This window comes from Halictus rubicundus, chromosome 7, assembly GCF_050948215.1.
Source record: "Halictus rubicundus isolate RS-2024b chromosome 7, iyHalRubi1_principal, whole genome shotgun sequence".
NCBI classification, from domain to species: Eukaryota; Metazoa; Arthropoda; class Insecta; order Hymenoptera; family Halictidae; genus Halictus; species Halictus rubicundus.
The window spans coordinates 8,816,776-8,832,180 of record NC_135155.1 but is presented as its reverse complement, the minus strand read 5'-3'; the positions used below and the strand labels follow the sequence as shown (position 1 = coordinate 8,832,180).

Genomic DNA, 15,405 nt, shown 5'->3' with positions numbered 1-15,405 from the left:
GAAGTCGGCTGCTTCGTGGATCGCTTCGGGACAGAGTTGATCCTAACATTGCACAGTGGGGCCCGTTGCTATAAAATAGGTGGAATTGATTCGCAAATTGTCATGCCATGAAATAGATTGAAACTAGGTTTTTTCGCAAGCTAATACTTTTGATCGAGATAGACTGGAAAGGACACAGACTTATATTTTATCAACCTATTTGTCACAGTTTTCCGATTAAATTGATACCAAACACGATACCATTTACTGAGCATACTTGTTTAATCTACGATTTATTAGAACCTTCATTCATTATCCAACCAATATAAGATTGCGGCGTTCTCACCTGTCACAAACGCTTGACAACTTCGCCAACTTTACGCTATATAACTTTTGAGTTAGTGAGTTCCGGCCATTAAAACTTACATTTTTGGCATTTCCTCGTCAAAATCTATAGGATTATATAAAAAAAAAGTTGAAAATTCTTGGTCCCCCAAAGTGAAATTTAACCGATTACAATTAAACAAGTAAATACGATCTAAATTGTATAGTGTTTGGTGTTATATTAATCAGAGAAATGTTACAAATAGCAATGGTTTCATAAGAAACCCACTAGGAAGAACAAAATAGTATTTATCATAGATCGTTATTAGAGATCACTCCTACAAAATCAATACAAAACAAATGAAAAAACCATTCTTTCTAATTTAGAGAGTTATGCATCGCTCAGCACGAACCAACCTGAAACGAATGTTCTTTATTTTTTACCTGCATGGATATTTATAGCCTGCAACGCTTTATAGTTTGAACAGTTCTACTTGCGTTTGTATACGGGAACAATCGCGATATCGAGTATTATCGATTCGATGAGCATAATGAGACCGATCAGGTTGAGTTGCTTATTCTGGTCTATGAAAGAACAATTCAGTCATCAAAGCAAATGATTGTCTTGGAGAACTACAACCGGATATGCTGAATTCTAACATATACAAAAAAAAAAAGAATCGTTAAAACATTCCTTCGCGTAGCAAGACGTGTACATATTGTTGGTTTCACTTTGCAGGAACGCTACCGGTTAAAAGTGCATAAAAAGAAACAAATTCACTGAATATAAGTTTCACATTTCTATCATTCAAATATTTTTTGGAAACTTTGCAGAAATCTTCGTACCCTTAAAATTTATAAATTAAACGATAGGATCTTTTCTCTGGATGAAAGACGCGAGCCTCGGACATCAATGATTAATTGTATTAATCGTTTATTGTGTTTTGACTTGCAGGGCTTAGACAGCAGCGGACGGCCAGCCTTCGTCCTCTACTTTCGCGTTCGTTACTACGTGGACACGCCATTGCTGTTAAGGTGAGCCGTCATGTTAAAGCTAATTTTTCACTTTGCACTTACGGCGTCGCGACATATACGCGCAACCTGAAATTACTCTGACAGCATGCGAGTTACCATCTTTCTTACAAGTGGTATCTCATAACGCAATCGCAAAGAGACGAAGGAAATTCGCGATCGAATCGAACGCGTGAATAAAAGCTCCCCGGTAGTCGTCCCGACCCTGCCCGGGCTGACAAATTATTCACTCGAAAGAGGCTGGCTCCTCGCAGGAAGCTAAATTAGTCGAGGACGGTCCATCGGACGGCCGAGCCAAATGGATTGCAGAATTAATCGGAGTAATTAGTGTTTCGCTTCAAATGGTGCCCGGTGCCACCTTGTTCGTCGGAACTGCCAAACCTGCGTAGCCTACTCGACCTCCATTTTGCCTCTTTTCCCTAGCCACGCTGCATCCCGATTAAGAGGGCTCTCCTAATTTGCCCTGGAACTCGAGCCAGGATCGTCCTTCCGGATAAGGCCGCAACCGAAGCCCGAATTTTGAAACGGTCCGATCAAATTCGCGAATGTTTGCAATATTTAATATTCTTGATAATTATTCCGTATTCTGTGAATTCCGAGCTGTGAACGTTGGACAAACGTAGCATTTGTTTATATTTCGAAAATTGAGCGTTCTTCGGGCATTCTGGACGATCGAGTGCTCGGTTGAATTTAATCGCGCAATAACAAGACTGTTTGCGTTGAATCGTAATAGCTGGACCGCGGAGTTTCAGGTAAATTTGCAAGAGTGCAAGGGGGGTTGTATTTGCCACCCCTTCCTCTATATCGAGGCATTACTGTAATTCGAAGAGGAGAGGCGAGAGCGAGGATCGCACGGTCGAATTTGCGAATGAATGAAGTCGGTACGCCATTGGGTGCGCGCGACATCGTGCAGAACGGAAGCGGGGAAATGAAGCACCGGAGGGGATCGAAGCGAGGAGCGTTCTGCGGTTAGGCGAGCCGTGGGTCCTTTCACGAATTAAACCCTCGTCGACGTGGACGTGCGGCGAATGCGGCGAGGCTCGATGTAAATCACGGGTTTCGGGTGGAAATCAGAAAGCAACCACGGATCAGTATAATTACCGGGACGAGTGCTTTCATTTAATGCGTACGGTCTATCTATCACGCGCCACGTAATAATTTATAATTACAAGAGTAGGTAGCACTTAGCTACCGGACAGGAGTCGAGAATTCGTTTCGTGAGGGAGACCCACCCTTTTGCTTGCCCTTCGCTTCGCCGTCACCTCACTCAGCCTCTCTCTCTCTCTCTCTCTCTCTCTCTCTCTCTCTCTCTCTCTCTCTCTCTCTCTCTCTCTCTCTCTCTCTCTCTCTCTCTCTCTCTCTCTCTCTCTCTCTCTCTCTCTCTCTCTCTCTCTCTCTCTCTCTCTCTCTCTCTCTCTCTCTCTCTCTCTCTCTCTCTCTCTCCTCTTTGTTCGTTGCTTCGCTACCATCCAATCGTCTCTCCTCCTCCTCCCCTCCTCCCCCTCCCTGTGCCACCCCTTGCCATCAATTTCATCGGTATCTTGCTGTACGATACACGCAACGCTATCAAAATCTCGCATCATGTCCTTCGAGTGATGTCGGACGTGTTCGGGTGACGTCGCGCAATAGTCGAAGTCGAGCTTCTACCTCGACGAAAACAACGTTCTCGCGTGAAGCGGGGAGTACGGAAGGAAAATCGGAGCTGTCTGTGACCTTTGGTCAGTGGCTCGGTGAAAACTTGACATTGATGCTTTCTAACTCGGCAGTGACTTCCTTCGCGCGTTCCAGCAGCGATGTTTGCGTTGTTATGGTCAACGAATCCCAACGTAACTCGAAAGTACTCTGAACACATCGTTTATTTACTGGCAAGCATAAATGTACCGCAACTCTCGCCAAATAGTTCGCCCTCTCGCGTTCCCCCACTACCGTTTGCGAGCGAGCATGATCGCGTTCGTATTTCAAAAGCGGCTCTCCTAATATTTCGTCCAGTACATGTCAAAAGTACATACGTATTCTATTCACACTATTAATTAGATTATTAGTTCTAAATTTTTCAATCTACAATTATTGCGATTGTAAAAATGCATTTATAGTTTATTCCTTGGGACATATATTATGGTCAAAGCCGCTAAAAAGCTGACTAAAAATATTATAGGTATTTTTATAAAGGGACCTCAATACGTATTCCAGTATTCTTTTAGATTTTTCAAGAACCTAGCACAGTAAAAAGATTAGTCACGAACATAAGCGACCCAGTACGCAGACGGCACGGCGTCGATAAAAATAAGGTTGCAGACGTAGGGTTAATATTTATACTTGTGCACAGAATTGCGTCACCCGTACGCAGATACCGTATGGACGACTTGGCGTGAAGCAATTTCCACGGCGGCAGCGTTCATTAAAGTTTTCAGATAGATTTTAGCTAATATGAACGCGTTCCGCGAATGTTCGCCGAGTAATGCACGAAACACAAGAATCCTTTCTCACCGGGAGCTTTCGTAATCCCGGCATGCTGTGCCGCAGATTTATAGGGCTGGTTTCTATCGCTATGCGCGGTGCGTTATGCGAACTGTAGCAAACGTGACTTTTTGAAATTCCCATGGCCTCACCGAGCGCACGTGATTTATCATTACGCAAAGTTTGCATGACAAGTGGTGCCTGTCGACTCGGGCCCCATCGGAATACGCTCGGATTTCTATACGCTGCAACATTGACGTCGTGCTTGTATGTACGTGCTCTTACGTTGTAATCGTTTATTTCGCAGTCCAGTTTCTCGAATTTTAAGGATACCGGGATCCAGCGCGATTGAGTTATATAACGGCGCACGGGATATCACGGGACACCTTGATTCGTTTCGTGCGAAAGGAATGTCTTTATAAGAACGTCGACCGTAGACGCAACAAAGGTCTCGAACGAGGAACACGTTGCCGTTAATACGGGGAAATCGAGACGGAGAGGGAAAGATAAAGAGATAGATAGAGGAAGAGAGAGAGAGAGAGAGAGAAAAAAACTTCATCTCCCTGGAAGCACGGGATTTAATTATTCACGAGTCACGACACGATTCATTATATCGACGAGCGTGTCGGGAACACTTGAGAACCATTCACCGTGGCACCGGTCGATCCGCGGTCTCTCGATCCTACGGTAACCATGAGAAGCATATCTCACAGAAATGGCAAGGTTATTATTATTAATTATGCGAATGGGTTTTTTCGCCGTTCGCCGCGATACTTATCCGTTACACGGAGCGCGCGCGTTGTCCCAAGAATTTCAACGTTCGCATACGCGCGAAACTTCCGGCTGCCTCTCGATCTCGAGACCTTTGCTACAGTGGTCGACAAAATGATCGAATACCGCGAAAAATTACGCGTTCCGAAGGGTCGTGAATGGACTTGAAAATTTTATGAAAAGTTCTTAAACAGAGGCCGGATAAAGTTTTATTTCGTTCGCTGTTGTTTTTAATGATTTACAAATATACAGTGACTTCCACTAGTATTCGGATGCTCTTAAAAATCGAATAACTTTGTCGATATTGGACTGTACTACTTGCATTTTTTTGAGAAGTTAGAACAATTGGTTCGCTACATAACGTGGAAAAAATGTTTGATTAAAATTTCAGAGAAAGTACTAAAAGTTGTAGTTTGCAACTTTTTTATGCGGGCTTATATCAAAAATTTAAAAAGTACGTTTTGTACATCTGTATCAATTATACATATTCCGAATATTTCATCGGAATCGGTCAACGTTGCAATGAGCTACAAACGTTTAACGATGAAAGCTTAATTTTGGCCTTGGCTAGGTATTTCACCCTTATGTTATCATTTTGGAACATCTGTAGCTCATTGCAACATTGACCGATTTTTATGAAATTCTCAGAATACGTATAATTCATACAGATCTACAAATCGTACTTTCTAAATTTTCAATGTAAGTCCACATAAAAAAGTTGCAAAATACAACTTTTAGTATTTTCTCTGTAATTTCGACCAATTGCAATTTTTCTACAACATTTTTTTCACTTTATGTAGCAAACCAATTATGCTAACTTCTTAAAAAAATCCAAATCGTATGGTTCCATATGAACAGAGTTATGCGATTTTTAAAAGCGTCCAAATATGAGTGGGATTCACTGTAGGTAGATATAATTTATTCCGGGTTTAATATCTTTGTCATGATACGATTCCACCGGGAAAGATCAAAAAGTTATGTTTGAACTATTGCTTTAATTTAAGGGATGAAACCATCCTCCTAAAGTTTGTATCTCTATAGCTATCAAGGAATGTATTAAAGATGGAGATGTTCTTATATCCAAAATGGTGGACAAGTATTTTTTCCATTAGCGGGGACTGTAATTTAAGGGGGTCGGCAGGCATTTGGCCTTGACTGTCACGCTATGTTACACTGTGCCTTTTTTCTAGACATTTTACGTCTTAAATAAGTAAGTAATCAATTAAAAATGCATACCACCGTGTTTGTACATGTCTTTGCTACGTCTGTATAGAGCTTTTTTTCGATACGAACACTAAATCTTTCCAAAATAAGAGAATCTCTCAGCGGCAGCCATCTTGTGACGTCATACTTGCTTCAGAATTCGAATTTTCTGCCGAATATTACAAATTACTCCACGATGAGGTAGAAATTTGGGCTCTATACAGACGTAGATTGGACTTTTAGGAAACACAATTGACCACTTCTAAACTGCTCATTGCAATATTGAAGCGGCAGTTTGTCTAGATATTGACCCTTGCATACGTATATGGATTTCAAACCATGCCGGTCCCCTTAAGGGATGAAATCGCCCACTGAAAATGACCTCTTTTCGTGTGAAAAGGCTCTCAGCGAACAGAAATATTGTACATGCACGAACTTTACGTTGCGACCAGCGTTACCGCAAATAGTTCCTTCGAAGGAATACATGACGTCACGTTCCGAGAATGTCCCCACCACCGTGCCAGTACCGAGGGTAATTAGTGACGTCACGATCAGCGCGAATCGCGACGGCGCTAGGGGTAGACTGCACTAGCTTCGTGACGTCACTCACAGACTCTGATTACAGCATTTCCCCCACTAACGCGAAAAATTGGATGAATTTTGACGAATATTTTTCAAAGTAATGGTACGTGATCCGATAACGCTTGGTCGCGGCTCACAGAGTTTGTCAACGTTTTTTTGCCCGTGGTTGTAAATATTGTTGTCGGGTGTTCGCGAAGAGGGGGAAATAACGATTCGGATGATTTCAGCGATGAGACGACACGCCACCACTACTACCTGCAGCTGCGGGACAATGTCGTCAGGCATGGCGGCGGGGTGGAGAGCCTCCATCCTCACCATCCCCTACACGAGCCATCAATCGTTACGCCTCTGCTCACACTCGCGGGTCTTGCCCTACAAGCCGACCTTGGGGACTACTCCGAGGAACGGCACAGGCCACACGCAGGACCTGTGGGATACTGCAAGCCCACGGATTACCTTCCGCCTCACGTAAGTAGTCGCAATTAGCGCTGCCATACTCGCCAGAATGTATCCAATCGAAATCGCGAACGCGATCGCTGACGAATTTGTACATTTCTATCGTACCTTTGTTAACGCGTTCAAGCTCGAACAATTTCACGTCATCGAAGTAAAGAAACGATTGAAACTTATCATTAGACTTTATGCAAAATGGACCAGGATTGAAATTTATTTCTTCCCTTAATAATAATAAAACGTTGATTTTAAGATAACAGTATACTCAAATTCTTCTAATGCTTTCGCTATTTTATACTTCAGTGTCAGAGAATGTTCTTTTCCGTTCAATTAATAGTTTTTGTCTGTTCTAAAGATTTTCTGCTAGTCTACATGTATAATTAATTCCAAGCCTCGGTGAATATAATTGACTTGCAAATATTCATCCGAGCACATTTAAACTCGCCCAATAAACTCATAGCTCCGACGGATGAAACCGATTCTCATTAAAATCAATCTCTTCTTTTTTTATCAATATTTAATTACTCGATCGAAGCCCTTATTAAACCAGTCTCCGTTTCCCGCGCACGCCGCTCTACCATAATTTTTCAGATAGCACGTCTATCTTCCAATCACCGATCCTCCAATTACACGGCTTACTCTCTCTCTCCCCCCCCCTCTCTCTCTGTGTGTGTATAAATCGTAATCCCTACATTTCCTAGGATTTCATTTGCGGAATGTAGGCCTATTCCCGCGTTGGTGCTTCGGTCGTAAAGTTCTGCCGATGGCGGGGACTGTTCGGCGCGTTGCATAGCATTCCATTAACGGGCTGTTCCCTTCCACAACTTCGAAAAAAATCGATTTTTGAGTGTATCCCTTTAAAGTGCGTCTGCGACCGAGCGGCAGCCCACTGCGATCACAGAAAAGTCGCGATAAGCGTGAAAATTATTTTTAATTATTCGATCAAATATCCTTGTTTTTAATCATTTTTTTTTTCACGAAACTTTTATCAACATATTCGCGACATTTCTGTGATTAAAATGACACCAAACACGATTCAGTTTGGTTCGTATTTACTTCTCCAATACATGATTCCGTATATTATATAAAAAGAAAACTACATATTTATTTCTATCATCCCTATTCGTATCTCAAAGTCAAATTAATTTATCTCGAAACTGCTTTGGAAATGAGGAAACCCAATTTAGCTAATCTCCGAAATGTTGTCACAAAGTTCGAGCGCTACTAGCACGTTGTACACAGAGTAAGGAGATGTTTCCACGAACTAAGTTATAAACACAAAGTTCTATCGTGTGTTACGCGCGGACAAAATGAATTCCGTATTCCAGTGTGCTCGCCACTGTATGCCGAGACGCTACTGTAAATGTAATCGATGATCGTGGTTTAGATGTGCCTCGAGTCAAATGTGCTCGCCGTGCTCGCGGCTCAGCATAGAGACAACCGGGGCCTCGCTAGGGAGGAGGCAGAGCTGCAATACATCCGGGAGGCGGTGCTGCTGGAGGCGCCGCTCAACGCTCACCTATATCGGCTCCGAAGAAGCAAGAACGAGGCCGGTCCGGGACGCATACTCCTCGCGATATGTGCTCGCGGTGTGCGAGTATACGCCGAGGAGGAGACGCCGCGTGTCTTCGCCTGGAACAACATTGGCAAACTATGCTTCGACGTTAGTCATCAAACTTCTCTCAACTCAAGCTGGGTTCACGTTAGTCCGGTTGCTGGATGCAACGATTTACATTCCATTGATTTAGCTGGAAATTGGTCAGTGTCTACATTTATTCCAGTCACTGGATCCAGAAATGGTGTCTAGCAGACACCCTAAACCCTATCTGCTTTTAAAATTTGATTCTCCGACATTGGCACTTCCACCAATAGCAAAATTATGTGTACCTAATAACCAATCAGATCCGCGTTCCATCCAGGTGCCTCCTGTAGAGTCACGAACGATTCCAGTAACGCTGGAATATTGTTTTCTTGATGGTGGGGGTAAACACTGGATTGAAAATGTTTGCACTGTACTGGTATGAAAACACTACATTATTCCAGTTACGATTCAGAGCTGGATTGAATCACTGAACTGGAATGCTACCGGACCAATGTAAACCCAGCTTTAGCTCTAGAATTACTCTGAGAGACCCTTTTCAAGTGACAGATCGTTTAAACATCTCCTTGAATTGTCCAATTTTTCTGACACAGCGCAAGAAGTTCGAGATACGCGCCGTCGATCAGCCGGACAAGCTCACCCTCTACAGTGGATGCGATGACAAAAGCAAGCTCCTTCTGGGGCTCTGCCGAGACACTCATCAGTTCTCCATGGCCATAGCACCCAGAGTGAACGAAGCGAAGAGGCGCGAGGAGGAAGGTGAGATCATTTCACCCGATCAATTATACGGTGCTGTTAAAATCGTATAAAATCTCGTAGCAAGTTTGAAACCTTTCTTATTTGGAACCTCCTTGATGGTTCAGTCAAATTGAATATACTCTGGAGTCAGAGCGTATCAAGCCCACATACAAAAAAGAGAATATTCTATGTTATTTATGTTCGTATAGACAGCCCTCTGCCATTTTGTGACCGTTTTTGCATTCCCTGTCTAATTTTTCTTATTTCCGGCTAAAGAGTTCCCCCAGGTCAGAACCCTTGCGACCCATGCTTCATTGCTTTTGTTAACTGTGCATTACTGTCTGTCCGACCGCAGAAAGGAAGGTGCTTCGGGACTGCTACATGTATCCCGCCCGTTGCAAGCTAAGCTTAACGGCACGCGGGGCACGCGGTGACCAACGAATCTCTGTTATCTCGAGCACGTCATCCAATACCACTTCTGGAATTGTTAGTGACCGGGTTCACAGCGAGGACGAGCCGGACACTGCGCCAGCTTCGACCGAATGCCTGCCACGTCTTACCGAAACTACTTCGCACTCGGCTGTCCAGTGCGGCGTTGTGAACGGCACTAATGCGGACGTCGAAGATCGGTCGTTGCCATCGTCGCCGGTCTCCACCGTAGATGGTGAGCACAGTCATTCGATCACCTATATCTCCTCGAGTTTGAAAGTTAACTTTTACGCGGCTCGTTAGTGGCCCCTGAATAACTTTGCCATTTATAAAACTATTTTCGGCCATTTTAATCTCTGCAAGGCGGATGCTTTTGACTCTTATATCCTTCAACGTTTTCTTTGGGGTCAATTTGATAAACAATTATTTAAACTGGCTATTAAAAACTTAGCATATAACTTATGAAACTGTACGTATTACTAAAGGTGTATTTATAAACGCAAAGTTAGGAAATTAAGAAGTAAAGATCGAGGTTTAATTCTATTCATTGAAATTAGCAAATGTGTCGAACAATGTAGTGTTCCATTTAAGAATTTATTAAGCGAACTCGTTTCGTTCGCGTAACAAAAATTGATCGAAATCTGGAGAAACGAATTGTCGCAAGTTCCGATAAAACTTCCAATGATAAAAGTGAACCGTTTAGTATTTCCAATGTTAAATGGCAACGATGCAGGGTCCGGGTACATCGGTTTGGGTAGAATCGCGAAAACGCGATGGCAAACAGTGGGGGTGTTATAAAAACGGATCCGTATAATTTTTAGAAGTAGACGGCGCGGACAGCACGCCCACGACGGCTACATTGAGATTGGCGTCGAGCGCGGCGACTGCGGCCGAGGGGTCACAATGTAGCAGCAGCTGCAGCACGGTCGTGGTCGTGAACGCACCTGCTGGTGGACCGCCGCGAATGCGTCGCACGTCGGCAACGTCCAGTCTAGAGCTGGGCTACTCGCATACGGCACAGAATTCGGCGGTTTCGTCGGAAACCGCCAGCTTTCCTGGCGCCATTTACGACAGGTGCAAGAAGGGCGGCAAATACGCAGGTGAGATTCCTTTCTAATCGCGTGGCAACTCGCGCCCGGACGTCTCAGTCCCGAGAGACACCGGCAGGCGTCTGGTTTTACGTGAACGTGTCGTTTCCAGGTACGGACATAGCGAGCGAGACCAGCGGCGTCTACACCCTGAGGAGCAGCGAGATGCAAGACGAGAGAATAGGGGACTTGTACTCGCCGACAGGAGACGCGAACGAATCGTCGGCGGCGAGCGACGTGTGCGCATTGAGCTCCGTTCAATCGACGACCGACGAGGCTTCCGTAACATCCGGTTTTTACACCATACACAGCGGCCTTCGATCCGAAACCAGCGACGTTTACACGGAAGACGTCGGCACGGTGGATCAAGAGCCGATTTACAGTGTCTGCAAGGGTGACGAGGACGTCACGAACGTCGTGTCTACAATGACGGCGGTCACCCTAGACCAGCAACTCGAAGACTCTAGATCACGCAGCAACAGCATACTGAGCGCGGGGAGCTTCAGAGGCGATGGTAGCGATCCTTCCAGCGTGGGACCATTGTTGTCGGCCGACGAGCTGTCGGATCTCATTGTCGGACGTTATCCGCCTCGGAAGACAATCAGCAATTCCATGGATTCGGACTGCGACTACGTTACTATGCCTCCACCGCCTCCGCCGCCCAGAACAGACAGCGACAGACAGCTTCCTCCGCCTCCTCCGTATCCAGTGAGCATGGACTACGCGACGTTGAACTCGTCCAGATCTAAGATACCGGATATAGAGAGGGAACCACCGCCTCCGCCTCCGTACAACGCGACTCGAGGCGAATTCGTACCGTTGCCGCCGAGGAGGACCGATCCACCTCCACCGCCACCCTACACGTCGCCGAGAGAAAGAATTCAGATACCACCGCCCACGCCTCCAAGAAACGACGCCGTGATACCTAGGGAACCACCGCCGCCGCCCCCGTATCCCGAAGTTTCCGAGGTCACGCGGCAAGAAGCGATCTCCACCCTCTATCCGGCCGCGAGCGAAGAGATCGTCTCGCGTGTGACGTCGACGAAGATCCAAACGAGCCTGGCGAACAGCAAGGCGAACGTCAGTTTGACACCGTTGAAGAGCAGCTGCAGCCAGCCGACGGCGAACGGCGTAACCGCAATCGCCCCGAAACCACCGCCCAGAATTCAACCACCCACTTACCCCGGTGACAAAATGAAACCCACGCCGGTCCATGCACCGGTCGCGGCTCTAGTTGTGGGCCCGAATAATTATCTGGACGTGCACGCTTCACGAGGTGGTCCGGTTTTGTTGCCTTACTTAACACCACCGCCACCCCCTCCGCCTCCTCCGCCGCCCATGATCCATCCCAGACAACCTCCACCGCCACCGCCCAGCCTGGCCACCGTTTACACGAGTCAGGTGGCCAGGTCGCAGATCGAACAGTACAAGCAGCAGCTCTATTCCGATGTCGATTACGTAATGTTCCCACTGAAAGATCCCGCCGTCTCCAAGCAAGAGTACATCGACGCGAAGCAAGGCTCGTTACTCGCCGCGATGGCCGCCTATCCGCCGCCCCCCTATCCCTCGTTTAACAATAAATCGCTGGTAATGTACCGTAGCACGCCGTACCTTCCCGGCTCGTCCTTCTCCTCGCCGTCGAAATACGCTTCGAATCAGAACCTTAGTAGCAGCGACACGAGTTCTAACAATTACTTACCGCATAGTAACTTGAGCAGCCACTACGCTGCTAGTACGAGCTCGCTATACAGTGGGGCTACTTGTTCGTCGGCAGGGAGTCAGAGTCTTAGACGCGAACCACCAGCCCCAGCACACCCGCACACACTCCACGCGTTCTCCAGGACAAGAAGCGACGAGAACATTTTGAAGTGTTTCGACTCGCCCTCCAGCATCAAGCTACAGTCCCTGCCGCAGTTCAAGCACCGCAGGCTACCGCCGCCACCACCGCCGCCCCCATACGAAATACAGGTACGGTCAACCAACACCTACTTTAATACACTATGGGACAAAATTATAGCAGACATTAAGATTTACATGATTTCAATTTATTCTCACGTTTCAACTGAAATTTGTTTCTGTACACCATTTCGGGATACTTTTAATCACCAGAGGTGGCAGAGAACCCGAAAATGTCGGGTACCCGATGGTCGGGACGGGTCGAGGCGAGTTGGGTTCGCAAAAATTTCGGGATTCTCGACAATCCGAAATTCTCGAGAAACCGTCCCGATTCTGAAGAAAGTTTTTGACCTTTCGACCCAACATTTTCCGGTTCTTGACAGGATGTAAAAGCGCTGAATCGAGTCTTCGTTGATAGAACTGCGTCGTTCGCATATAGAACCATTGTCGCTGATGAGAACCGTATCTCGTTGTAGAATCTCGAGAAGAACCAGCCGCTTCCATCAGCCTCTTCGTCGTCTTCGTCGCCAAAGAAGACGCCGAAATCGAGCACCGTGGAGGACCACGAGGAAGGGAAGGAGGACGGGATGCTGGACATACGAACGTTGCGGGAGAAGAGCCGCAACCTGGACTTGCCATTGATATCGGCGTTGTGCAACGACCGATACCTGCTCAAACAGACGAAAGCGTTCGTGATGCCGAAACATCCGACCGAGGGGACATCCTCGACTTCGGCGAAGAACGGGACGAGAAGCAGCAACGGCGGCACGTCCAGCAGGAACAAGTATCCGGTGAGCGGCCTGTCGACCACGCAGATCACGAAACCTCCCAGGAAATCTTCGACGAGTACCCACAAGCACCCGGCCGAGGTGAAGGGCAACGCTTACAAGGTCACCAATTCGACGGGTGTGTCACCTGCTAAAAAGGAGCCGACGAGGGCGTCGCATTCGTAACGGAACGTGTCCACGAGGCCCTCTGAAATTCTGGAATTCTATACCTCGACGAAAGTACATTCCAATATACCCTTAAAGATTCTGCGACAAGTTCTTGTTTTTTTTTTTAATATGATAGATAGTAGCAAAAAGGACAGATTCTGATAGCGTAGTCGGGACGAAAAACGAAATCACTTTTTCGGTCCACCATCGCTCATCCTGGTAGGCGTAGAGTCTACCTTCTACTTTCTTTCTCTCTCTTTTTCTCTCACTCTCTTTTGCTCAACAAAAGTCTAATTGTATTACAGATCTGTTCTCGTTTGTGTATTTTGTGTACTGTCCCGCAACGCACACAGTGCCTCGAGGCAAGTGTCCGTAAAAATGATCGACACTGTGGCGTTCGAGATATTGTTAGAGAGAAATGAAATTGTGCCTTAGCTACTATTTTTTTTAAAGGATCTTCGTGTGTATTTCTTCCGTGATCTTTCATGGCCTTAGATGTTGTACGTGTTAGAGGAGAATAATCTCTCGTTTGAAAACAGAAACTTTGTTAAAGTACAAAAAGATATTTTTCAATGGCTCGTAAACTCTGGAGACTGCATTGGTACCGTTCTGACGATAGAAACTTTGCGAATCGATTAACTGCCTAGAGAGACAGAGCTAAAGATAAAGTGAACTTTCCCTTCAGCATCGAAGTCGATTCGTTCGCCGATCCGACTATAAGTACTTAAACGTTTTCTTCGTTAAAGACCGTGCTTCTTCAACTCAGGGTGCCATTTTATCACTTACAATAACTCCTACTCATCGCGAACACTTGAACAGTCCGATGAGGGTAGATGTACGGTTTCGCCACGACGACGTATTAAATAAATGCGACATGCGAATCATTCGTAATGCTAATTAAGAAGAAACAATGGCGTTTATTATATCTTCTATTCTTATTTCATCTATTATGATCTCTTTGATACTCCTGAAAAAATTGTACTCTTCCTCCGCGAGTGAAGCTTTCTTGTCGCGCGTAGAATAGTGGAGACGTCAGCGATCAAAGCGTCCATTAACTTCCTCTCTTCGTTTCTCTTATTTCTTTCTCTCTCGTTTTGCTCAAGTAAGCGGTAGCGCGATCGGTAAAACAGTAAAACGCAAAAAAAAACAATTCGAACGCGAACCCCTGTGAGAGTCCTAGCAACAAAGAGCGCTCTTATAAAGTGCCTTAATCGTCTGTAAGAGCCACCATTTTTCTAGGTACTAATTAACAAGGATATTTTTATACAGCGAAAGATGGCGGGTTCACGACCATCGTAACTAGAGACATGCTACGTTTCGATATTGAGGACGTAATATTTATTACCATCCACGTTTTTCGTCTTTGTACTTTCTTCTCTTTTAATATACCCTTTATCGAAGCGTTCTTTAAGCGCACGCGGCTACTGTAACTGTAAGTGTAGTTTGCTGGTTACTAATGTCACTCGATATTCTCCCACGTGGTTGTCGGAATGTTGTTAACCGTTAGGCGTTTTGTGTAGAAACTGTGAATCGACTGTTCACGGTCGACCGATAAAAAGATTGCCTACGTGAATAGTAATACGTTAAAAGCGATCCAATTAATGGGAACTGCACTATACAGGAACACGCGAGACAATTTACAGTTTTGTAAAAGATCCGTGTGGACAGCGCGAACATTAATCATAGATCATAGTGTAATGGTAATAATTTAGCCGTAACGTTGACTTATGTTAATTAATACTAGATATTAATAATTGCAACACGAACCATGTCTGTACATAGTATTGCGTGAAATTATAGGACTTGTTGTAGTCGGAAACCTCATGTATGTACCACGCGCCACCTCAGCTACGAATAATAAACTTTTTTTTTATAATGAAAACAGCCGCAAAGGTCCGTCCCGAAATCTCATAGGGCT

At 45.4% G+C, this 15,405-nt stretch overlaps 1 protein-coding gene across 2 annotated transcripts in view; it reads left to right on the top strand.

Annotated features, from left to right (window-relative positions):
• LOC143355583 (protein expanded) overlaps positions 1 to 15,369 on the top strand; it is a 143,813-nt gene extending 128,444 nt beyond the window's left edge. Inside the window, exons 6-13 of one of the 2 annotated variants that reach the window (XM_076790532.1) lie at positions 1,259 to 1,338; positions 6,576 to 6,816; positions 8,189 to 8,464; positions 8,995 to 9,160; positions 9,495 to 9,803; positions 10,393 to 10,668; positions 10,769 to 12,624; positions 13,029 to 15,369. In XM_076790532.1, coding sequence (XP_076646647.1) covers positions 1,259 to 1,338; positions 6,576 to 6,816; positions 8,189 to 8,464; positions 8,995 to 9,160; positions 9,495 to 9,803; positions 10,393 to 10,668; positions 10,769 to 12,624; positions 13,029 to 13,505 — 3,681 coding nt within the window. In that variant the 3' untranslated portion in view covers positions 13,506 to 15,369. Of the gene's footprint in view, positions 1 to 1,258; positions 1,339 to 6,575; positions 6,817 to 8,188; positions 8,465 to 8,994; positions 9,161 to 9,494; positions 9,804 to 10,389; positions 10,669 to 10,768; positions 12,625 to 13,028 lie in introns of both variants that reach the window. The other variant, XM_076790531.1, reaches the window with a different exon arrangement.
• Positions 15,370 to 15,405: the final 36 nt, after the last annotated feature.